Here is a 25,818-nt window from a genome sequence, read left to right on the forward strand (position 1 = left end):
TCTCCAGCCAAACACTAGGGAGATTTCAGGACCAACTATGTGCTGCTGCTGTGTGTGTGTAAGTGTGTGTGTGTGATTCAAAAACCATGGTCTCAGTTTCTGGAAGCTGGAGACAAGAGCTCCCATTCCTCATAGGAGAGTCCACTGCCATGAACCTCGTTCATCATCATCACTGTCGATGGGAGCTTTAACTGAAGTAACGATACAACTTCAATTACAATAGCCTTGAAGCATCATTCCACAAATTCTTTTCCAATCAGAAAGGTTTTATATTTTTCTGAGCAAAACTAACATTTGGGAATTAAATGCTGTGTTTCAAATCACTCTGTGCTGAATGGATGTTGGTATCCATTTTACGGTTAAATGCGAGACACATGTGGCCTTAAACACCTATCCATGTAGTGTCCCTATAGATACAGACAGTAAGTTCTTAAGAGCCATCTCCATATTGTATAATGAGTATTAGCAGATGGAAGTTATTTCTAGATGACAAATTTTGGTTACACTAGAAACATTAGCTTTAACACATTTGTATCAAAAAAGAACACTTTAAAACAGAGGTATTAACTAATATAATATGAAATGGACACATCTGTGGATGATTCATTTTAAGCTGAACAAAAGAATTCTCTTAAAGGCATCCATTCTCCAAGCTCGCAGTAGAATTAGGCCCTGTTGAGTTTGGGCTTCAGTCTTTTCTCAGCATGAGATTCACTGCCTTCACTAGCTTGATTTACTGAAAGAGAATTAGATACACAGTCTAGGTCCAAGAGCCTAGACTTTGGCCCCATGACCAAATGCCTAAAGTGATTCACCATTCCATGTTGGTCCTTGGCCATCTTTATATTGCTGTTGCCAGTGTACCCAATTTTATTACTTAGAGACAGGATATTCTATGGTTGGATTTTAAGAGCATTCATATAAGAACTCAAAAACTCTCATAAGGAATGGTTCTCCTATGTTTCAATCTTAACCTTACCTACTGTGAAAGTCTGTGATTTTATTATTGCATAGCTTTATAAACTTATACATATGTGTATGGTATAAGTATCATGAGAATTTAGAATCACGAAAAGAGATCAAATGTTTTTCTTTCTTTTTGTCTTGAAACCCACAGCTTGGTTGATCATAATATTTTTATTTCTTTGATGTTTATTTGCATTACCTTATAAGTCTACAAGTGAGAATGGTTTCACTGACAAAACGCAATATTGAACACCACTTAAAATAGGAAATTAGTTGCAGAACTTACTTTTTGAGGTATAGCCATCTTTTAAAAATGGCAAAAATACCAATAGACAATTTAAGCATCACTTTTGACTTCCTCCAGCCACTCATACTCAGCCATTGTGTTCTATGCATTTAGGTTGTCTACTTTTTTCAGGGGTCCTGATAGCCATTTTCTATAGCTAATCTGATTTGGTAACCAAGGAGGCTGAGAACACTAGTCAAATGGAGGTTTCTTACTTACTGGGTCCCTATGGCTTCAGTAACAAGCTAACAAACCACCATGTTCAGATATTCAAAATCTTCTCTCTTCTGTGCTGGCTTATATCAGCAGCCTCACCCTGGGAGAGGTGGCAGAGGGATTAAAATCTGTAGGTAACTTTAGATAAGCCACGAAGTGGAAAATTCTCCTTGTGGATAATTAAGTGCTGACTCTATGGTTCTAAGGAGCAGAAGAATTTAAGTGGAAAGGAGAAGACTTCCTGCAGGTCTGTTTTCAATCCTAAAATCAAATGGTAATTGTGAATCACACACCCTCTTCTTAAAGACATAGAGGAAGGATTATTGATTGAATCTTATTTTAAAACACAAAGCTGAAGCTGAGAAAGTACTTTACATCTTCATATCAACCCTGAAGAATAATGGACCAGTTCACAGCAGGATATACATTCTTTTCCAGTGTACATGGAACATTCTCCAGTATAGACTATATACTAGGCTATAAAATAAGCCTCAGTAAATTTAAAAGGATAGAATTCATGCAAAGTATTTTACCCAATCACAATTCAGTGAAATTAGAAATCAATGGCAGAAAGTTATTTGGGGAATCCACCAATATTTGGAAATTACACAACACAATCCTAAACAAACTTGGATCAAAGAAGAAATCACAAGGGAAATTAGAAAATATTTCGAGATAAATGAAAACAAAGATATAACATACCAAAGCTTATGGGATACAGGGAAGGCAGTGTTTAGAGAAAATTTATAGCTATAATCACTTACATTAAAGAAGAAGAAAGATTTCAAACCAATAACCCAATCTTCCACTATAAGACTGGGAAAAAGAAGAGCAAATTAAACCCAAGCAACCAGAAGGAAGGAAGTAATAAAGATTAGAGGTAAAATCAATGAAATAGAGAACAGAAAAACAACATAACCAAAAGTTGGTTCTCTGAAAAGGTCAACAAACTTGACCAACATTTAGCTAGACTGAATAAGGAAAACATAAAGAAGACTCAAATTAATAAAATCAGTAGTGAAAGAAGGACATTATAACTGACCTTACAGAAGTAAAAAGAAGATTATAAAGGAATATTATGAACAACCATAAACCAACAAATTATATAATTTAGATGAAATAGACAAATTCATAGAAATATACAAACTACCAAACTGACTTAAGAAGAAATAGAAAATGTGAATAGACAAAGATCAGGCCCAGATGGCTTCATTCTACCAAATGTTAAAAGAAGAATTAACAACAATCCTTCACAACTCTTTCAAAAACTAGAAGAGGAAGAAACACTTCCAACTTATTCTATGAGGCCAGCACTGCCATGATACCACAGCTAGGCAAAGATATCATAAGAAAAAAACCTCAAAAACTACACACCAACATCCCTTATAAATATAAGTGCAAAAGTTATCAACAAAATATAAGCAGAGCAAATCCAGCAACATGTGAAAAGGACTACATACCATGATGAAGTGGGATTTATTCCAGGAATGCAAGGTTGGTTTAACATACAAAATGTGAACAATATAATACACCATATTAATAGAATAAAGAAACCCCCATGATTATTTCAATAGATGAAGAAAAAGCATTTGACAAAATTCAACATCTTTTCATTATAAAAACACTTACTAATCTAGGAACAGAAGGGAACTTCCTCAAACTAATAACAGGCATCCACAAAAAACCGAGAGTTAACATTCATACTTGAAGGTGAATGTATGAAAGCTCTCCCAATAAGATCAGGAACTTTTAAGAAGGATGTCAGCTCTTGCCTCTTCTACTAGAGGTTATACCCAGTGCAGTCAGTCAGAAAAAGAAATAAAAGCCACACAGATACGAAAGGAAGAAGTAAAACTATATTTATTTGCTCACAACATGATCCAGCATGCACTAAAAAACTATTATAACTAATAAATGAGTTCAGCAAGGTAGCAGAACACAAGATCAATTTACAAAAATCAATTGTATTTCTATACACTTGCAATGAACAATCTGAAAATTAAATTAGGAAAATGATGCCACATACAATAATATCAAAAAGAATAAAACATAGGAATAAATTTAATAAGAGAAGTGCAAAACCCATGCTCTGAATATTACAAAACATTATTGAAAGAAATTAAAGAGACTTAAATAAATGTAAAGCCATCCCATGCTCATGGACTGGAAGACTCAATATTGTTAAGATGTCAACACCCTCAAATTGATCTACAATTTGCAGAAATTGAAAAGCTGATCCTAAAATTCATATGGAAATTCAAAAGACACACAATAGCCAAAACAATCTTGAAAAAGGAGAATAAAGTTGGAGGGCTCACACATCCCCTTTTAAAAACTTACTACAAAATCCATAGTAATCAAGACAGTGTGAAATTGGGATAAGTATACATTAATAGGATAGAATTGAGAGTCTAGAAATAAACTCTCACATTTGCAGTCAATTGATTTTTTACAAGGGTGCCAAGACCATTCAATGGAGAAAGAATAGTCTTCTCAACAAATGGTGGTGGGATAATTGGATATCCACATGCAGAAGAATGAATTTGGACCCCTACCTCACAACATATGCAAAAATTAACTGAAATGAATCAAAGACCTAAATACAAGAAATAAAACTCCTAGAAGAAGACATAAGTGTAAATCTTCCTGACTTTGGATTAGGCAATGGTTTCTTAGATATGACACAAAAAGCACAAGTGACAAAAGAAAAAATAAATTGGACATGAAGAAAATTAAAAACTTTTGTGCTTCAAAGGATACCATTAAGACAGTGAGAAGACAACTCAAGAATGAGAGAATACATTTTCAAGCCATATATCTGATAGGGGGTCTTGTACCCAGAATATAGAAAGAACACTTACAACTCAACAGTGAAAAGAAAAATAACTCAATTAAAAATGGGGAAAGGATCTGAATAGACATTCCTCCAAAGAAGACATACAAATGGCCAATAAGCAGATGAAAAGATGGTCAACATTTAGTTATCAGGGAAATGCAAATCCAAACCACAAGAAAATACCACATCACATCCACTAGGATGACTATAATCAAAAAGACAGGTAATAAATGTTGGAGAGGACGTGGAGAAACTGGACCCCTTACACACTGCTGGTGATAATGTAAAATAGTGTAGCCACTTTGAAAAACAGTCTGGCAGTTCTCAAAATATTAAATATAGAGTTACCATATGACCCAGCAATTGCATTCCTAGTTCTATATCCAAGAGCAACAAAAACAAATCTACACAAAATCTTGTTCATAGTAGCATTATTTATAATAGCCAAAAGTGAGAACAATGCAAATTTCCATCAAGTGATGAATGGTTAAGCAAAATGTGATCTATTCATACAATGGAATATTGTTTGGTAATGAAAAGAAATGAAGTACTGATATAATACTTCAACATGAATGAATCTTAAAAATGTTATGCTGAGCGAAAGGAGCCAGTCACGCAGGACCACAAATAGTATGATTCCATTTATATGAAATTTCAAGAACAAGTAAATGCATAGATATAGAAAGTAAATTAGTGCTTACCTAGAGTTGGGGGCATTGGGAAGGATGGGGAACAATGGCTACGAAGTATGAGGTTTCTTTTTGGGGTGATGAACATATTTTAAGACTGATTGTGGTGATAGTTGCACATCTCTGTGAAGATACTAAAAACCACTGAATTCTACACTTAAAATGGTTGAATTGTATAGCTATATGAATGTTACCTTACTAAAGCTGTTACTAAAAAAATGACAAGCTCATCAACTCATATTAAAAAGGAGATTCCACAGAGACTCATATTAATAAGAGCAATGTTCTTTATAAAGGGGAGAGTACCAATTCTCATTGGCCACATCATATGAACCAAAGATAACCACTGGTTCAAGTTATTTTAACCTGCACGTCATTTCTTTTACTTATTTATTTATTTCTAATTTATTTATTTTGGTGAGGAAGATTGTCGCTGAGCTAACATCTGTGCCATCTTCCTCTATTTTGTATGTGGGACACCACCACAGCATGGCTTGATGAGTGGTGTGTAGGTCCGCGCCCAGGATCTGAACCTGTGGACCCCGGGCTGCTGAAGAGGAGTGTGTGAACTTAACCATTTCACCACCGGGCCAGCCCCTGGTCATTTCTTACTAGACTTCTCTATGAACAAATTTATACTTTTCAGCTAAGGTTGTAGATTTTTAAAACCGATCTCTTTTTCATGGAAAATCTCCAATCTTTGGCTTGCCAGCAAAGCTGACTGTGAATTTTGTGAGCATGTCTAGGCCCAAGGGAAAGAGGAGTAAATACTTGACCAGATTTGTTTAGATTTTTACAAAAGTCCAAGATGACTAAATAATTTAGTCATATCATCTCATGCACTCCATCAGCATTCTTATCTCTACCTTCTTTGTTGGGAGAACCAAGAGTCAAGAAGCTCAAGAGTTGGCTACTAGAGCACAGCAAAGTTAGAATGACCAGCTTTAGGCCCTCAGTGCTGAATGCTGGTCATTACCTTTTTGTTGACCTCAACACTGGCTGAAGCAGTGCTGTGGGTTTTCATGTGCTACTGACTGAAGGCTTACATGACACAGAGAAAAGTACAATGAAGCAGAAAGAGAGGTGGCAGAGCAGAGGTTAGTATTAGTTTCAAATTTGGTGCCAAAAAGGCATGGGTTTAAATCTTGGCTCAATCATTTATCACTTGTGTGAGCTTGAGACATTTATGTAATCTCTCTGAGCTCCATTTTCCTCATCTGTAAAATGCGGGTTATGATATTATCAACCTTTCATAGGGTGTTGTAGAGATTAAATGTGGTAATACTCACTTAGACCAATGTCAGCATGGAGAGAACAATCAGTGGTAAGTGTTACTATGTTTCTGACTATTATTATTACTGCTGGAATGAGATTCACTCCCACATTCATTTTGAATCTCTATAACATGCAATTCTTTGACATACTAAAGACCTACAAAAAGCCAGGCTTGCTCACAAGTATGCAATTTAAAATTTGGAGTTGCACTGAAGGGATAATGAATAATTCTAAATGTATTATTTTAGCTGGGGCACTGGGCCCAAGAACAGCACATGGGGCCTTTAGCCTGGCTGCCTGCTCAGTCTCCCAGAACCAAGATTATGCAGGTTTCCAAAGCTACTTTAAGGATAAACTGTCGAAACCAACTGCTGCCCCAGCAAATGATAGCCTAGTATGTTCTTAGGCCAGATGGTCGCGGAGCACAAGAATGCACTGTGGATCAATAATTATAGCTCTCAAGCGGAGCACAAAGGAGTGAACCCAGATCTCCCAAGCATGCATAGTGAGTTACTTGAACACCGTGTGCTCTTCAGTTCCTCCTTTTGGGGCCCGGGCTCCGGCATCCAGAGGAGCTATGACTCATGGGAAAGATGGGGAGTATATAAAGAGAGAGAGAAAGGAGAAAATTCTTCTGGGAATCAGATTAGTCCAAATCAACTGGGCTGAGCACTGTGCTTTCAGCTCCTCCCTACACCACCTAACCCCAAAGGACTGGGGAGGCTCTGAACTACTCTTGCTGAGGGTATTTTCCGGCTCTGAACTACTTTTGCTGAGGCTATTCTGATTCTGAGCATCGACTCCATGGAAGAAGTCAATGGGTGTTTACTGGCACAAGAGGATTGTTGTCATCACCATCATCAACAAATATTTATCAGCTACGTGTTCTGGGCCATGTGGCAAGGTGATTCTGGAAATGCGTTTTGTTATCAGAAAGATTTGGACTCCAATTCTGGCTCTTACTATCCATTGACCTTGGGCAAGTTATCTAACTCTCTGAGCCTCAGTTTTCTCCTCTACAAGAGCTAATATTAAAGCCTACCTTACAGAGTTATAAGGAGGATTTAATCAGATGACGAATTAGAAAGTTACTTGTAAATCACAATGTACTAGTCGGTGGTTGTTAGTATGTACAGAATGGTGGACATGGGGTTTTAGAAAAGAAAGAGATGTCATGGAAGGCTGAGGCCATCAAGAATGAGTTTTGTGGAGAAGGGGGGTCTTGAAGTATTGGGAGGTATTAGTACGGGAGAACAGAGGGCATCATAAGCAGATGGAATGGTCTGAACAAAGGTAAAGAGGTGGTAATGAGATTGGCATGTCTAGGTAAAAGATGCACATGTATAGCTCATTTGTAGCTATAAAATGTTCCAGAGGATACTGTGGGATCATTGGGAAACCCATGGTCTCATGGTCTGAGTTCAAAGTTGATTGGAAACCTGGCCTGGGGATCTGAAAACCCAGGCAGCATAGTCCTCACTTCACCTTGACTTTAATGCTGAGTTGCATGCTCAGGCCAAAGGATGTGGACATTCGTACCTTCCTGGCTAAGGTGCCTGACTCCTGGTAGTGTTTGCCACTGTGACACTGACATGGCTGAGATAGCAAGAGAGCTGGATGTGAAGCTAAGATGAAAATAACAACACGTCTATTAACCATTGAAATAGCCTGTTCCTTAAAGCAATTGGATTCCTGATTGGAACCCTAAAAACAGAGGATGAGAAAGTGCTTTGGAAAGTACAAAAGGAGGCAATACACGCATTTACGCACACGTGTACACACACGTACATAGCATAATTACTGAAAAAAGGTTAATCATTGGAAAAAACAGCACAATTTAATGCGATGTGTTCTCTTAAAATTCAATACCCTTCTAACCTTGCCCTTTTAATCTTACAAATGCTAGATGTGCTTTATGTCTGAAGATTCATTTGGAAATCATTTAGGTCACCATTTGGATCATAGATTTTAACTCATATTTCTACTAATGTTTGCCCCTGTGAGTAGAACAGATGTGATAAAGGCAGGATGGATTTAGAGACACTGCAGTGGGCCTCTTCCAAGAAGGATAAATCCTTTGGTTTCCAAAACATTCAAGATAAACTGATAAACCCTAGCACAGGTGCTTGGTGACCTGGTTGGCTTGATCCGTATTCATCCAAATGACTCAGTGATGTGTTTTCAGTTTTTCTTGCCCTAATGTTCTCCCTCAGTGCCCTTGATTTTGTTAGTGCTTCAATATTTTACACTCTCTGAGCAGTTTCTTCATCTGCAAAACAGAAATAATAATGGTACCCTTCTCTCAGGGTTGTTGGGGGGATAAAATGAATCGTCTCATGTAAAATGCTCAAAACAGTGTGTGGCACATAGTGAGCCCTCAAAAAAGTGAGCTATTATTATCATGCCAAACCTGTCATTACCTCTTTCATGCACTGTCTCTGAATGGCACTGGCATCTGCCCATTTGCCCAAGGTGGAAACACTGACCTTGTCCTTGGCTACTCTTTCTTCCTCATCCCACCACATCTAAACAGTCAGGTTCTGTTGATGATTCTTCTTAAATCTGCATGAAGATTTCCAAAATGCAATTCTAACCATGTCATAATTCTCCCATAACTTGCACTCTCACACTCCCAACTGCCATATACACACACATGGAAAACCTTACACCAGCAAACCAGAGTGCTGCCTCCAATCTCTTGGTGGTGCTCCCTGCAGTGCTATATTGAGAAGGATTATGAGGTCACATCTGGGCCCAGTGGAATGGGGTGCTGTGATTCATTATCAATGTCTGCCATGGAGAGGGGTGGGAGTTGGGGAGGCTGATGACCCATATGTTGTGAATTTATAGACTTTGCTATAGGAACAAGGCCAAGCTCATTAACAAGGCATAGAAGGCTCCCTGATCCGACCCCTAACTAATCTTCCAGCCTCACCTCTTGCCTTTCTCTGCTCTAGACACACCAAACTGCATATTATTCCCAGAACCACCATGTTATCTCTCATCTCCATGTCTTCTCATACTATCCTCCTGCTTTCCAGGCTCTCTCCTTATCACCTGACTCCTACACATTGTTTAAGACTCAGCTGTTTCCAACCCTTCCAGTCTAGGTTTGAAGCTTTTCCTTTGTGTTTCCACATTTCCCTGTGCACAATGCAATCAGTACTTTAACCACATTACGTTGTAATTATCTAGTTAGGTGTCTCTCCCCCATACCCTCCACCAACTGTTCCCAACTAGACTAGGAGCTTATATGGGCAGGTATGTGCTTATTTGTTTTTGTATGACTAGTGCCATGCAGCAAACACTTATTGAGCACTAATTATGTATCAGGCACTGGGAATTACTCGACCTCAAATTGATAAATGTTAGAATGGATATTAACAAAGCACTCTGCTAGGGCAAGGCTTCACTGAGGAGGAAAGTGCATCTGAGCGAGTTTTAAATGTAGAGAAGGGAAAATCATCATGGGCTAAAGGTACATTAACAGTCACCATTTATCAGAAGCCACCAAGGTGCAGGTACAGGGCTAGGTACTTGAAGTATATTACAAATGCAGGAATTTATAAAGGCCCAGGCAGGCCTTAAATTGCAGAATAGCAAGTTTGGGAACTGAGAAATTCAAGGTAGTTGGAGCATAGGATAGGGTAGGGGTTAGTGGGAGACAAGATTAGAGGAGTATGCTGGGGCCAGATTAAGAAAGGCTGGGTTGAGGGAGTTGGCTTCGTTACTCCTCGTACACGCCTGGAATCCAGGGACAGCAAGGAGAATGTCCTTCTGACTCTAAGCTGGCTAGTAGTAGGAAGACTACAACCTTTCCTTGAAGGAAGGCAGACTAATTTTCATTCTTTAAGTTGAAGCTCATTCTAAATTCCTTTGAGGTGCTAAAAATACTCTGTTTTAGGCCAAAGTATGGCTTGCGTATTCAAGTTTAGAAAGCCCTAGAACTGAAATGTGCGTGATTTCTACAGATACTGCCCAAACCATTACCACAGCAAAAAACAAGTCCACCTTCCCTGCTCCCACTATCATTCCATATGAAGTGGTATGTGGGGAGAAGAAAGCTAGATCAGGGAAAAAAAAAAAAACTAAATGGAGAGAGAAATTCATGGCTCTATGCTCCAAAAAGCCTGAGTCAGAAAGATATTAGTGTCCAAAGGTGCTATCTCTGGATGTCAACTAAAAATGACAAAGAACTTCTGAATCCACAGACACAAAATCCCTGGGTTCCTTTTCATTATTGATTTAGTCTGCCAGTGCTGTGTGCCACAGACAGGTTCAGAAACCTACAGAAGCAGAGCGCAGACATTCTTACTGCGCTGCTGCATGCTTGCGTAGAAAATCTCCAATTCCCTGATCTGACTACATTTTGGGAGAATCTCATTCCTTAGTCCTCTAGCAATTGGTGCTGTATGTGAGTATGAGTAATATGTTGCCTCCCTGCACGAACAAGAAAGAAATGTTGAAAAGGAGAGTGGGGGTGTGTTCCAAATTTAGCTTTCCTTCCAACCTCTGCCCATATGGTTGGTGGTTAAAAAAATGATTACCAAGCCAACAAAATGTAACCTGATATTAGGAGTTCCACTCTAACTTTGTGAAACCAGGGCTAATACCAGCACACGGTATTCATTTGTCTTAATGCCATCTGATATAGGGAGAGTGAACTCTAAAAGTGGTCCTCACCTCAGTGCCCCATGAACTGGCCTACAAGACTCCCTTCCAGGTTTGGGATGGGATCGATGAGATTTCCACTGGTTAGCAGAGAGATTTCAGTGGGAACCCATCAACCTCAACAAGAATAAGGGGTTTTGAGAAAAAAAGTTTATGGATCTGGTTAACAGTTTCCACGCTAAGGGAGTTTCCAAGTAACTGAAAAGGAGGGGCTGTTCCATTTGCCAGCATAACTTTGGAAGAGAGGAAAGAGGTATTGATTTAAGCCTAGAAATTTTAAGGATGAAGAAAAGAAAATAAATCTTCCAAAGTACCCCCTCACCCCATGGTGTGCTGGTAAATGTTTAACAACTGGCTCTCAAAAAAAGATAAATAAAGCATGCATGTAAGTTTATTTTAAATTTTGCTGGAATAAAGGATGTGGAGCACACAATATAAAATAATAAAAAATACATAATACTCTTTATTGTAAATTCCGTATAGCTGATTGATTCTCACAAAACACTTTCATTGATTTTTGCCAGACTCTTGCATCTGTAACCAAACTAGGATGGTGACTGATGAGCAAGTGTAGTTCCTGCAAGAACACGGGTTGATATATTGGTTTACATTAAGGAGCAAGACAAAAATGAAATAATGAAGACGTATGTTGGAGCTTCACTCCATCGATGATGGAGTGACTTCTCTGCTAAATCGACTGACAGTTTTTGAATACTGGAACAATAGTTCCTCAGTGCTTTGTGCTATTCACAATGTAATGGCTATGGAGACAACGTGATTTAAAGTTTAATCTGCACTATTAACATTTCTTCTATCGCTTTCTTAAGTCTAGACAGTCAACGAAACAATAAATCAAGCCCTAATTTGTGGTTTTTGATGATTTCTGCGATGTAAATATTTCCATCATGGTCAATGTCAAGCTACCAATGTGACGACACTACCCATAGAGTTGGGAAGAGTACATAGTATTTCTACCACAGACACAATAGACACAAATAACCTCAAGAGCACAGATAATAGTAAATGTAATAAAATAAGTAGGATGTGATGAGTTTTTATTACATTATCTTTGTTTCTAATCGAATGTATTTAATTGTAAATCTATAGAACTTGATTTTTAATAATGGCTGTGTTTAACAACTAGCTCATGAAAATTCTCAAATTTAACAATTGGCGTTTGTGAGCCATTGTGAGCCATTGTGAGCCAGTGCCGGTACACCACTGCCCTCACCCCCATTTAGACTGCTGCTTTTGAGTCTATTCCACCATTGGATCCAAGAGTAAGGAGGGATACAAGATAGAGATAGAGAGAACAGGCTACTCCTCCCTACTTAACGTAGGGTCTGTTGCTCTGCTATTTATTGCCAGTCTGCAAGGGGATCAGTACAGAAATTGAATATTTGGAAACATTAAGAACCACAAGTGCCGTGGATCATTTTGCCGGATCATTAAACATCTCTTAGCCAGGTGTATATGTGGGCAGGCTCTATAACAAGGTTTCCTTTCAAGAAGAATAACCAAACAAAACCTTGCCAGTAACTTCATTCCTACCAAAGCGAATTGGAAAACTCCTTGGACCTGACACAGGCAAATAAGGGGGAGAAAGAGATGATGCTGCATCTCTGTTCTTTTTGCCATATTAACAAATGTTAAAGGACAGCATTGTCTGAATTGGAAAGAGAGACTTGATAATGTATGTGTGCATGTGTATGTATGTGCGCAGTATCAGGGAGCTTGTGGAAGGTCAGTGATTGCAAGGGATCCAGTGGTTCTGAGTCCCTCTGCCTCTCAGAGCAGGACCTCAGCCCGGCTTTATATCTGATCTCCACAGCAGCCACTAGGACTGACCATACCAGACATGTTCAGCTTCTGTGTCGCTCTACAGGCTTGTGATTCCTTGATCCACTGGGCTCCTCTGATTTGGCTCCCTCAAGAGACCGGTGTTCATCAGGGGAACTTGGGGCCACTGCACAGGTTTAATTAGACATCACATCTTTCTCTCTTTCTGATATGATATTTCTTCTTGCAGAGGAGCACTTCCCATTTGATGGCACACAAGCCTGCATCCCAGATCCCTTGGGGATGTTACCCTACAGGGACTGCTTCACTTCTATTTGGCAGCTCAGCTAGAGGCTTTGGGCTGGCCACCTTCCTGCTAGTTCCTCCTCTACTTTTCCACTAGCTGAGTATTGATTCTCTCCCTCCCATTCTTGTCTCTCCATACCAGCTTACCACAATTTACTTGAGGCTGTCACTAAGCTGGCCAACACGGCTTCATTCATGAAAACCAATTGCACCATTTAGCCACGTTCATACATTCAACAGTCTCCTCTTAATTTGAAAACTGATTATAAAATATAATACAATAGCCACAAATCGCTCACACTATCCCTAACACTGCCCCAATTCTTAGAGTTATGTGTAAGGCCCACCAGCAAGTGTACCTATTATAGCATTATCCCTGATAAAAGCCTCATAACCTAATGGCTCAGACAGGAAGTATCACGGCACAGTAGACTTAGAAAAGTGAGCCCCAGAATATCTCCTTCCAAATAATAAGAAACAAACTCTCTAAAGCATCTCAAGTTATGGTAACTTTATAGAGAGTTTTTATCTTGTCTTACTCCATCTATCACCAGCTTACCTGTAGTAATTCCCTAGTCAAAACTAAGGCGTGGGGAAGGCCACTTCTGAGTACACTTACTCAATCGGCAGATAATGTCACTGTTAAAGGTGGCATCTCAATCCGTCTCTGTGAGCAATGGGAACTGTACAAAGCTCTGGGGTGAGGTGGGACTGGCTGTCCTGTTAATCTTTTAGCAAGAACCACCTGGTCTGTAGCTGGGTGAAAAGTGTTATTATAGTATGCTTTGCTTTCTTCAGCTTCCCTATGGCATTTGATCTCTAAATGAAAAGAGCAAGGCATGAAAGCAGATTGCTTGTAGCTAAGAGCAAGATAGGATGGAAAGAATCAAGGGCCCTTTCTTGACCCTCCCCAACTCGTTGTCCACCCCTGCCCTCACTGCCCCACTAACACCAAAGAAAACAAAACATAACTAGCTGTGATTCTTTCAAGATGTCGGTGACTACTACTGTGGTGACTGGTTATTTGCACAACTCGGCAGACATACTTGTCATTGTTTAAATACCTTCTCACTGGTCTAAAAGCAAGTTAATGAGTAGCTGAAAATGCCACCTTGGGCATGGAGAAGAGGGAGCACATTATAATGAAAATTGTTGGCCAGAACATTGGAGATTTAATTTATAATTTTAGCTACACGCTTTTGGCGACCAAAATTGACTTGTAACCTAATGATACTAAACACTATTAATAATATTACCCTAAATGGGTAACTGCTTTACAGTTTATCATGCATCTTTTTTTTTTTTTTTTGCTGAGGAAGATTAGCCCTGAGCTAACATCTGTCCCAATGTTCCTCCACTTTATATGTGGGTTGCCACCACAGCATGGCTGACAAGTGGTGTAGTTCTGTGCTGCGGATCAGAACCAGTGAACCTCAGCCATCAAAGCAGAGTGTGCAGAACTTAGCAGCTATGCCATGGGCCAGCCCTATATGTAGCTTTATATCTATTATCACATGTGTTTCATTCAACAAGTTATGAAGTGGGCAGGTCAGGAAATATTTTATCCTTATTTTTTTAGATGAGGAATATGAGGCTAAGAGGAGCTGAGTGACTTTGTTCAAGGCCACAGTACTAGAAAGTGGTAGAGACAGAACTGAGACTCAATTTGACTCTGTAGATGAAATGCCCTTCCTTCCCTTTATGTCTCAAGCTTCAGTAGCCTAAGGGTAGGAGGGTATCCTGTTCACTCATCAGATGGGATATACCTCCTGGTGTGGATGACATAGAGCCCCCTTATACTGAGGTCACACGTTTGAGCGACTGATATCCCCAGAGAGAAGGTTAGAGGGAGTCACTACAAGATATTGCCTGAGAATTCCAGGAGTGGGTTACTTAGTGGGAACCAATCTGCAACATAAGTGCCAAAGGTCTGACTGGTGAGTTTCCAACGAGTGCAGAGGAAGTAGGTTGGGTTGTTCAAACTATAGAATACATTTTGGAAAAATTGCCATAATCTATTCCTGGACTTGTTACCAGCAGGGCAGTATAAATAGATATATTACTATAGCCACATGTATTTTGAGCTCTGGATAGGACTCAACAACTTTCCCATTAAAAAACCGCAGGACATTTCATTCTCCTACAAACTTTCTACTCACTCTTCAGCAGACAATGTAATTTGTTCTAAAGCATGAAAATTTTGCAAATGCCACCCATGATAAAAGGCCCATAATAAAATACCTCTATTGGTTTTACCCTTTGCACCAAACCAACCCATTAATGAATTTATTAACACATGTGACTAACCACCCACATTAATGAAGGTTCGACTTGACAGTTTAGAAGAACAGTCAAGCCATTGAAATCTCCTTCACCTCTCCTATGTGCACTAGCTTGTTAAGAGTAGGAATATAAGGTTATACTTGATCCACTAAAAAAAAATGAATAAAAATCATTGGCTTAAAAAAATATTTCCTAACTGCTATTTTTTTGGAGTTGTTGTTCTTTGCCTCAAGATTGTAAAGTAAGCGTAGGGAGGGAAAATTGGGTGCAGAGACTCATGGGGCCCACAGCTGTGAAGTCTTAATGGCTTCACTCCAGTACTGCTGGAAGAGTCGACTGGCAGGGAGGAGCAGACAGCTGCTTTCCCTCACAACATCTGGAGATGACAGAGAAGAATGGCAAAAGGGACCTGCCTAGGCCTGGATTTCACCTTCACCCTCAGCCAAGGAACAAGTGGCAAGTTTTCTCTTTTCAGTCTCCACATTGACATGGAAAGACTGAAAGTTTCTTGAGGGCAAATATTTCCACAAGAAACATTTGTTGGGCAAGAAATAGCCATTTGGTTTTAATATTGGTTCAAGTCCTAAGCCTAAAACGTGTTTCACGAAATCTCCTCCTCAGCCCACCACCGATCAGCTGAAGCCCCTCTTATTCCCATGTAGCAAGAAGGAATGTTTCTATCTTCTACTAGTCTATCTCCGCTTTGCTCATCCAAAGAAATAGGCTTTCACAGTATGTATGATCAGTTTGCCCTGTGTTTGTGTTTGGCAGAGCTGGAGACAAGATTATCTTTTTGCCTGACTCACAGTCATAAAGACATCAGGCCCACCAGAATGTTCTGGCTGTACCCACAGAATACTGCAAGCTGGAGGAAGAACAGGTCCAGGGAGGACAAAGGGTGAGGGAGGAATAACACAGATGTCTCTGAAATAGATGTTTCTTGCTTGGAGTTGTTTCGTGAGGGTACATTTCAATCGTGTTTCCAAGAGCAGATGTGCGTGTGCATGCAAGGTGTGCGGACAAGCGTGTGTGTGTGTGTCTCTGTGTGGGTGAGAGTTGGGACTTGGCAGAGAGGGGGCAGTTGCTTAAGATGCTTAGTCATCATGTCTTGGCCAGGGACACCTGGCCAGGGCTTGCAAAGCTTCTCAGGGATCAGCCCCAGCCAAAGCACTAGGAGTAGCCAGCTTCCCAAACAGCTTACAATAAGAGCTTTAACAAGGCCAATAACTAGGAACAATGCCGATGGCAGCCTGGCAACAAGACAGCCAGCTTATTGCACCAGGTCCATCACAGATGATCTATCTTTGGAAAGGAGTCTGATCATGGGTGTTCAGTGCAAAAGCGTCTTATAACTCATGGGCTAAACTCAATCTTTCCAGAAAAGATGTGCCAAACCAGGGATGCTGAGAAAGCCAAAGAGCTTCCAGAGACTTTGGAATAATAATAATAGTCTTCTGGTTATCATAAATATTTGTAGGGCTTAACAGTTTACAAAGCACTTTCACACTCATTATCACATTTGATTTTCACAATAACTCATTGAGGTAGGCAAGGATGATTAACCCCACTTTAGAGCTGGAGAAACTGAGGCTCAGAGCAACTAATCTATCACATGGATCACTGGGCCTTGGACCTCTTATACTCCCTAGAATACTTAGCTCACTGTGGGGTGGTTGAGTGGCTTCTTAGATGGTTGAAGTATTAAGGCTAAATGCCAGAAGTGCTCAATTAGAAGGTAGTAAGGGCTGCAAACAAATCACCTAGGAATCTTGTTCACTTGACCTTCTGGTTCAGTAGGTCTTGAGGTGGGGCCTGAGATTCTGCATTTCTAACAAGCTCCCAGATGATACAGATGCTACTGGTCCATGGACCCCACTTGGAGTGGCAAGGGGTAAAGGGATATGGCTGAAGGTTGGTTACCTGGTTTTAATTTCCTTTCATGGGCCTTAAACAAACAAAATAACAAGCCAGTTCTAATCAAAACCTGCAGGGTCTTTGAGCTTCCATAGGTCGGCGGTGGCAGCAGCATCAGTAGCAACAGATCAGTAGCTTCAATAGTAGATACCAGTTTTTGAGTGCTTACTAGGTGACAGGCACTAGCCAAATGCTTTGCATGGATCATTTTATTTAATCTCCATAACCCTATGAAACAGCCTGAGAGAGATGAAGTAACCCACCCAAAGGGAAACGCATTAGCCTTGGTTCTGAGAAGTGAAAGGAACAGGTTAAGCTGTAAGTGTGGGTAAGAAGACATCATGTAATAGTCATCTCAGTAACAATTAAATTCAGCAATCAGAAAGAAGGGACAGATCCTAAGAATCCTGTGTTAAATTTAGAAATAAGAATTCTAGAAAAAGACAGCACCTGGGGAACTTTGGGATGAAGAGTTTTAAAAGTGAATATAGCCCAGAAAGCCTGGAAACTACTCAAGACTTCTTATTAGCATCCTGGCGTACAAGTGTGCTGAGGGCCGAGTGCGGGGAGTCCTTGGGAAGAAGCCTGGCTTGCCAGATTGGAAAAGTCAAAGGAGCTAGAGTAGGGAAAATGAGATCTTTTTAAAGTGGAAATAGCTCAGGAGAAGAAAACAGGGAACCTGAAAGGCCAGAAGAAAACTCAAAAGATGTCCCCAAAAGACTCCAATAAGTATCTTGCCAGGGACTAAAGTCAAAAAATAAATATAATCCCAGATTGCTGGCACTAGAATGGCCTGCAAGAGTTGGGCATTCTCTTTATTTTACAAATGAAGAAACTGATTTCTAAAAAGAGGAAGGGGCTTGCCCTAGGACCCATGGGAGTTAGAAGCAAAGCCAGGAAAAGAAACTGAGTGTCCTCCACTTCATCCAGTGCATCAAAAGAAGGGAAGAAGCAAGCCAGGGAAGCCAGCCAATAGGACCACTTGCTGGTTATGGTGCAAAAGGTCTGTCCAGGGACAAAAGAGAGATAGAAGAGAGTCTGAAAATATTCTGAGCCTTGTTTTTCATTCCCAAGTTGTCTTTTAGAGGAAGGAATTTGGGAGTTCTAAATGAGATGGCGGTAAACGTACACGGTGTTCCAAGTCTAGTTGACTAAATGGATGTTGATGAATCACCAGGACCAGATGGCATCTACCCAGATTTTGGGTAAAATTGTGTAACAGCTGACCAAAGTGTATAGCCTGTTGTTCCAAATAGCTATTGTGCCATGAGCCTGGAAGATTGCCAATGAGTCTCCTCTCCATGAGCAGCATTTCAAAGGGAACCCAAGGAACTCCAGGCTGGTAGGATCACTGAACATGTTAGGCAAGTGTAACCTATTGGGAGAAGGCATGATTTTTCCTGTAAATTAAATTAACCACCATTTGTGTAGTGTTTTACAGTGTACAAAGCACTTAGAGTTAATCATGCCTAACTAATTGACTAGAATTCTTTGAGAGGATAAATGTGCATGTGGACAAAGGGAAACCAGTGGATGTAATCTATTTAGATTTTGAAAAGGCCCTTGACAAGGTCCCACACCAAACACTGTTTAAAAAAGTTAAGTCACCATGGAATTGTGGAGTAGTGTTTTGAAATGGATAGGGAAGTGGCTTATAGGCAGGAAAGCAAGAAGAGGGATAAGCAGGGAATTTTCTGGAGAAATACGAACGGTGGTATGTCACTGGGATCAGTTAAGATTTTGGTGAATCATCTGTGCAACTTTTAGATGACTAAAACCTTTTCCTGGTAGCAAAATGCAAAGCAGATCTCAGTCTTTTTATGATTGTATTGATGAGCAGAAAAAGAAGAATCAGAGTAGAGTCATTCAAAAAGTGGCCTTAGAAATCTTCCTGCCTGGCTCTGAATCCTGACTTTGCCCTTGTGACTGCATGACCTTAAGCAGATTATCTCTTCCAGCATCAGTTTTCTTATCTGTAAAGTGGGAATAATAATAACCCTTAGTTCATAGTGGTGTTGATATAAGACAGTGCATGTAAAGTTCTGGCATGGTGCTTAGAGCACGGTAAGTGTCTAATAAACAGTAGCTTCTATTATTATTGTCTTTTTTGGGAAAGATTCGCCCTGAGCTAACATCTGTTGCCAATATTCCTTTCTTTATTTTTCCCTCCCCAAAGCAGCAAGTACATAGTTGTATATTCTACTTGTAGGTCCTTCTAGTTCTTCTATGTGAGCCACCCCCACAGCATGGCTACTGACAGATAAGCCTGGGAACCAAACCTGGGCTGCTGAAGTAGAGCGCACTGAACTTTAACTACTAGGTCATCGGGGCTGGCTCTATTATTTTTACTTATTATGTTTATTCAACATTATTCTTATAGGATGCCAGGCTCTGAGTGATCATGTTACACCCTAGGAATGGAACTTGGGAGCCACTGCAGATTATTTTTTGAAAGCACTGGCAGAATTAATTTTAGTAATTCAGAGGACAGAGATAACTGTGGACTGAGATGGTTGTGAAAGATTTCCTGGAGGGAAACTAACAATTACAGAGCACTTAGCATGTGCTAGATACCAGATTAGATGCTTTACAAACTTTTCCCCTTGATTTAATCCTGCGATAGTCCTATGGAGTTGGGGTAATTATCCTCATTTGATGTATGAAGGAATGGAGACTTAGACAGGAGGCTAAGAGACTTGTCCTAGGCTCATAAGTAATAGAGCTAAATTTCAAAAACAAGTTTGCTCTACGTCTAAACCTATTTTTTGACTGCATCATACTTAAAATGCACACTGAGGGATTGGTATAAATTAGGAAGGAAGAAAAGAAGAGTATCTATATAGAAATAAACTAGGAAGAAGAATAGTACATTTTTGGGGCTCATGGGTCATGAGTATGGCTGTTCTTGCCAAGGTAGAGGGTTTCTGTGTGGCTAGTGGTGGGAAACGAAGCTGGAAGGGTAGTTTAGGCTAGACCAGAAGGCCCTCAGAACTCTTAAGAAGTCTGAGCTTTATCCTCCAGGCAATGGGGACAGAATGAAGGCAGTTGAGCTAGGGAGAGGTATGAGATGTTTTAGAAAGATTAACCTGGCAGCTGTGCAAGATGAATTTAGTGGAATCTTCTGCCTGGGTCCCTGATTCTTTGTTCTCTAACCTGCTAGCCTAAGGCTCTCAATACTCCTGCCTTATCCTAGAAGCCTGGAGAACACTTAAGATACGATTGCAATACTATATGCAGGAAAGTGGAAGGGAAGAGAAAGAAAGTAGTGACAGAAGCAGAAAAAATTACAAAGAAAAAATTTACAGGGATTTGGAGCCCAAATGCATATGAAGGGCAAGGGAGAAGAAAGAGTCAAATATGACTTTAGTTTTAAGCCTCAGTGACTGGAACAATGGGAGTGGAATTAGAAAAATAAAGTATTAAGGGAGGAGCCAGTGTGGGATGGTCCATTGATAATTTTGATTTATGACATGTTGAGTCATGGGTAACTGTGGAAAGCCAGGTAGAAATGACTCGTAAGCAGCTATAGATGTGGGATGGTAGCTCAGGAAAGCAGTCAAGACTAGAGGGAACTTTATGTTATACCCATAGTGATATAATAGCTAAAGAATGTTCATTACAGTATTATCCACAATAGCCAAGAGGTGGAAACAACCTAAATGTCCATCGAAGAATGAATAGATAAAGATATCATGGTCTATACATACAATGGAATACTATTCAGCCTTTAAAAAGAAGGAAATCCTGCCATATACTATGTCATGGCTGAAACTGGAGAATATTATGTTAAGTGAAATAAGCCAGACACAGGACAAATACTACATGATCCCACTTATATGACGTAGCTAAAGTAGCCAAACTCATAGAAGCAGAAAGTAAAATGGTGGTGCCAGGGATTGAGAGAGGGGGAAAAGGAGAGTTGCTGTTTAATAGGCATAGGGTTTCAGTCATATGGAATGAAAAATTTCTGGAGATCTGCTGTATAGTGATGTGCATATAATTAACTATATTGTACTGTACACTTAAAAGTTTGGTATAAGGGCAGATTTCACATTTGATGTTTTTCACCACAATAAAAAAGAAGTTAAAGAAATCATAAAAACAATAATTGAAAGAGTGAGAGTGGATAAGATCTGTGGGTTCTCTGGAAAAGAGAGAAAAGATAGAGGATTAAGAAGAGATCTCTGGATAATACCCAGTTTTGGGGTAGGATTAGGAAGAACCAGTGAAGGAAAGAGTCTGAAAGAGAATTAGGACCATGTAGGGTCTCAGAGGCCACGGGTGATAGGGATTCAAGGAGAAGGCTGCACTGCAGAGGGAAGAGGATGACACTGGAAGTCTCAAGATCCAGGTTAGATTTCTAGTTCTTCCATTTAGGTAAATCTCATTTCTTCTCTGAGCCCCAGTTTTCTAATATGTTCATTGCAGCATTATACACAATAGCCAAGACTTGGAAGCAACCTAGGTGCCCATCAAGGGACGAATGGATAAAGAAGATGTGGTATTTATACATGATGGACTACTACTCAGCCATAAGAAATGACAAAATCCGGCCATTTGTGACAACATGGATGGACCTTGAGGATATTATGCTGAGTGAAATAAGTCAGAGGGAGAAAGTCAAATACCGTATGATCTCATTCATAAGTAGAAGATTAAAACGACAAAAAAAAACCACACATAGCATTAGAGATTGGACTGGTAGTTACCATTGGGGGAGGGGGGAGGGCAAAAGGGGTGATTAGGGTCACATGTGAGGGGATGCACTATAATTAGTGTTCGGGTGGTGAACATGATGTAATGTATACAGAATTTGAAATATGATGTACATCCGAAAAAAGAAAAATTAAAAAAAAATATGTAAAATGGAAACAAGAACACTTATCCATTTGAAAGTACTTTGTAAACTGTGATAATCAATACAAATATGAGGGGGTATTTTGTTGATGTTTTGCCTTCTTGGTCCCAGCAGCTGTGTATTATTACTTTTTCTATTGCTATTGTTTTTCGTTTCTGCTGAGGAAGGTTCGCCCTGAGCTAACATCTGTTACCAATCTTCCTCTACTTTGTATGTAAGCTGCCACCACAGCATGGCCACTGACGAGTGGTGTAGGTCCACACCCAGGAACCGAACATGGACCGCTGAAGCAGAATGCACCAAACTTAACCACTAGGCCACTGGGGCTGGCCCTCTATTGCTGTTGTTTCTATGTAGCTCTGCAGTTATGTGTCATAACCTATCTATCTTAGACTACTTATGAGAAGACAGAACAAACATGACGCTCTAAGAAGAGAGAGTCAGCTACGTCTCTTCCTTTGAAAGTTACCCCAACATTGGTTTTCACTAGACTCCCAAGATTACATTTCTTTTTATAACTGAGAAGAACCAAGGAAATCTCCAATGGGAAAAAAAGTCAACTCATTAGGTCAGTTCATTTTAGACAATGAAAAATAGAAGTAACCCTTTTAATCTACCTAGGTCTAGAGATTTAAAAAAAGGCTACCTGAAAACTTCATTTTTCTAGAGTATAGTCTTCCCTTGAAGAACTGATGGTATTGTGTGTTGCAGGGATTTTAGGTGGGTTATGGAGAGCAGATTCAATTGGTTTTTCATTCCCAAGCATCAGCACCTTAGCTCAGATTTGAGCCAGCACGAATCAGTTACCTGCAAGGAAGCGGAGCTGATTCTTCACTTTCATCATTCCATCTCCAGAGCCTCCGATACACTCGTCTTCATCATCGCCACAGTCTCCACTTTCAAGCCCTTCCTCATCAAGGTTTTTATCCAGAACTCTGCCTTTGGGCACAGACATGGTTCTCAGCAGCTGAAAGAAAACAACCAGGAATGCAGCAGCTCTTCATATTTCTCAGATAGGTCTAAAACAGTGTGGTATTAACAGGAGGCATTAAAAAATGTTGAATGAATTACACAGAAGCTTTTAGAAATCATTTTCAAATTTAAATAGGTGTAAACTGCTTATAGTCTTTAGATTTTCATACTTCTGGACCTTCCCATAGCATTTGATATGATTCTCCACTCCTTCACTCTACTTACACCACACAGTAGCCAGAGTGTAGACAGATAGTCCCCGACTTACAATGGTTGGACTTAGGATTTTTCGATGTTACAATGGTGTAAAAGTGATACACATTCAGTGGAAACTGTGCTTTGAATTCTGGTCTTTTCCTGGGCTAGTGATATGTGGTGTGATCCTCTCTTGTGATGCTGGGCACCAGCAGTGAGTCGCAGTTCCCAGTCAGCCAGGCAATCATTAAGGGTAAACGACCGATTCACTGACCACCGTTCTGGACCCAGACAACCATTCTGCTTGTCACTTTCAGTACAGTATTCAATCAATTATATGAGATATTCAACCCTTTATTATAAAATAGGCTTTGTGTTAGACGATTTTGCCCAACTGTAGGCTAATGTCATTGTTTTGAGCAGGTTTAAGGTAGGCTGGGCTAAGCTAGGATGTTCCAAAGGTTAGGCGTATTACATGCATTTTCGACTTAGGATATTTTATCAGGATGCAACCCCATCGTGAGTTGAGGAAGATCTGTATTGCATCAGATCTTTTCATACCATGGTATTTAAGTTTCTGGAAGCCTCCATGGTAGGAGAACTCACTGATGAGGAACTTAAGACATAAGAGGCAAAGCATATTTATAGGCTGAGAGGACACCAAGATCAGAAAAGACCCTTATGGAAGCTCCCATAACTATATTTACATTCACTAAATTAAAACTACAAATGCTTCCCACCAAATGAAGGGAATAGTAGTGGCATTTTATAAACATTTTAAATGAATACTTACAGTTAATTGCCATGTACCATGCCTCGATCCCTAGAAAAACTTAAAATATCTCCCTCTTCCACAATTTCAATAAGATGCTTTGAAATACATTTTGCTTTATTGTAGATAACGTGCCAACCAAGGGGCATGTTTGTTTTGCTCCTCAGTGTCTGGGTTTTGGGTCACATAGTCAACATCTTTCTAATTTTATGGTGACTCCCACCTCCCACAAGTCTCTCTACTGACCCAGAGGCCCAGTTTACAGCATGAGTGGTCTTTGAGGGCAGTTCTCAGACTCCATTTGACTTTTCCTTATCATCTCTCTCCAAGGCTGTATTCCAGTATCCTCTATTCCTGCTCTAGCTTCTGCCTCACCACCCATTTTTAGTCCTATATCTCAGTCCCGCCTCCTATTTTTAATAATCGCAACAAAAGGTGTTGGATATACAGAAAATGAGATCTTTTGCAATTGCAGAATAGGTATGGAGAATAAAAAATGCTGCATACACAGGCACACCCTGGTTTCTGTGGTTTCCATAGTCTGTGTTCATTGTCACTGCAAACTATCCTTTTATGTTCTCTACCTGTGATTTAGTTGCTAACCCAACATCTACTTGGAACAAGTTACATACCATAGAGAAATGTGACTCTGCAGGGTTTTGTTTCAAGCAAAGAAAGAAAAGTCCCAAAGAGTTCTTTCCTGACCAACAACCTTTAAACCACCCACCATCTCACACTCCAACATCATCTCTACTCTGCCACTCTAACGCATCCACTCTCTAACCATCCTCTCTCCTCTACCACTCCTCCTACACACCTAATGGCTATACATCTAAATGTATAATATAGACACATAGGCTGGGATAAGCTAGGGCAGTGGTTCTCAAACTTTTTGGTCTCAGAACCACTTTATATTCTTACTGGGAATCCCAGACAACTTTTGTTTATATAAGTTATATCTATCGACATTTACCATCTTAGAAATTATAACTGAGAAGTTTTAAAAATATTTATTTAATAACTAATTTAAACAAAGAATAAACCTATTATATGTTAACATAAATAACATTTTTTAATGAAAAATAAATATATCTTCCCTGACATAAAACAGGTAGAAAGAAGGGTGGCATTGTTTTACATTTTTGCAAATCTCTTTAATGTCCAGCTTAATGTAATAGCTAGATTAATATATTTGCTTCTCCATTCAATCTGTTGTGATACGATGCTTTGATTGAAACATTTGTAGAAAATCCAGTCTCTCACAGATATGTAGTGGGAAAAGACAAGTATTTTAGTAGTCTTTCAGATAATTGTGGATATTTTTCATTCATGCTACATAAAAACTCAAGTGGGAAAGATTATTTGCCATATGGAATATGAAACTGTACAAATGAAGTTTTCATGTTCTGCTACATTAAAGTCCATTGGTATATTTTGAACTTTGAATGGGCCTTTTGCTCATTTTGTATCATCACGTATGGAACATCCAGAAAATATTGGTTCACTGAGCTGTGCAGGTTTTCCAAATGTTGACAACTTTCATTATATAATATTAAAAAAATCACATTCATTAACATCACCTCTAATCTCATTAGAAAAGTCCTTAAGTATTGGGAAGTTCTCAAGCTCATGGTGGTAGACACAAGTTTTCCAAAATTTTAATTTTCTCTTGAAAGTTCATATTTTATCATTGACAACAAATACTGTCAGTGGTTCCTTTAACTCAAAGACTCTGTTTGTTTTTTCGAACAAATGTCTAGCAAATACTCAAGTCTGTATAACCATAGTTTGTCAGTCATT

General features: G+C 39.6%; 1 protein-coding gene across 2 annotated transcripts in view; it reads right to left on the bottom strand.

Moving 5' to 3' along the window:
* Positions 1–25,818, bottom strand: part of GPC3 (glypican 3) — a 407,750-nt gene that overhangs the window by 27,405 nt on the left and 354,527 nt on the right. For both annotated transcript variants that reach the window (XM_044763948.2, XM_044763950.2), the window contains one exon: positions 22,887–23,046. In XM_044763948.2, the coding sequence (XP_044619883.1) occupies positions 22,887–23,046 (160 nt within the window). The remainder of the gene's footprint in view (positions 1–22,886; positions 23,047–25,818) is intronic.

This window comes from Equus asinus, chromosome X (assembly GCF_041296235.1).
Source record: "Equus asinus isolate D_3611 breed Donkey chromosome X, EquAss-T2T_v2, whole genome shotgun sequence".
Lineage (NCBI taxonomy): Eukaryota > Metazoa > Chordata > Mammalia > Perissodactyla > Equidae > Equus > Equus asinus.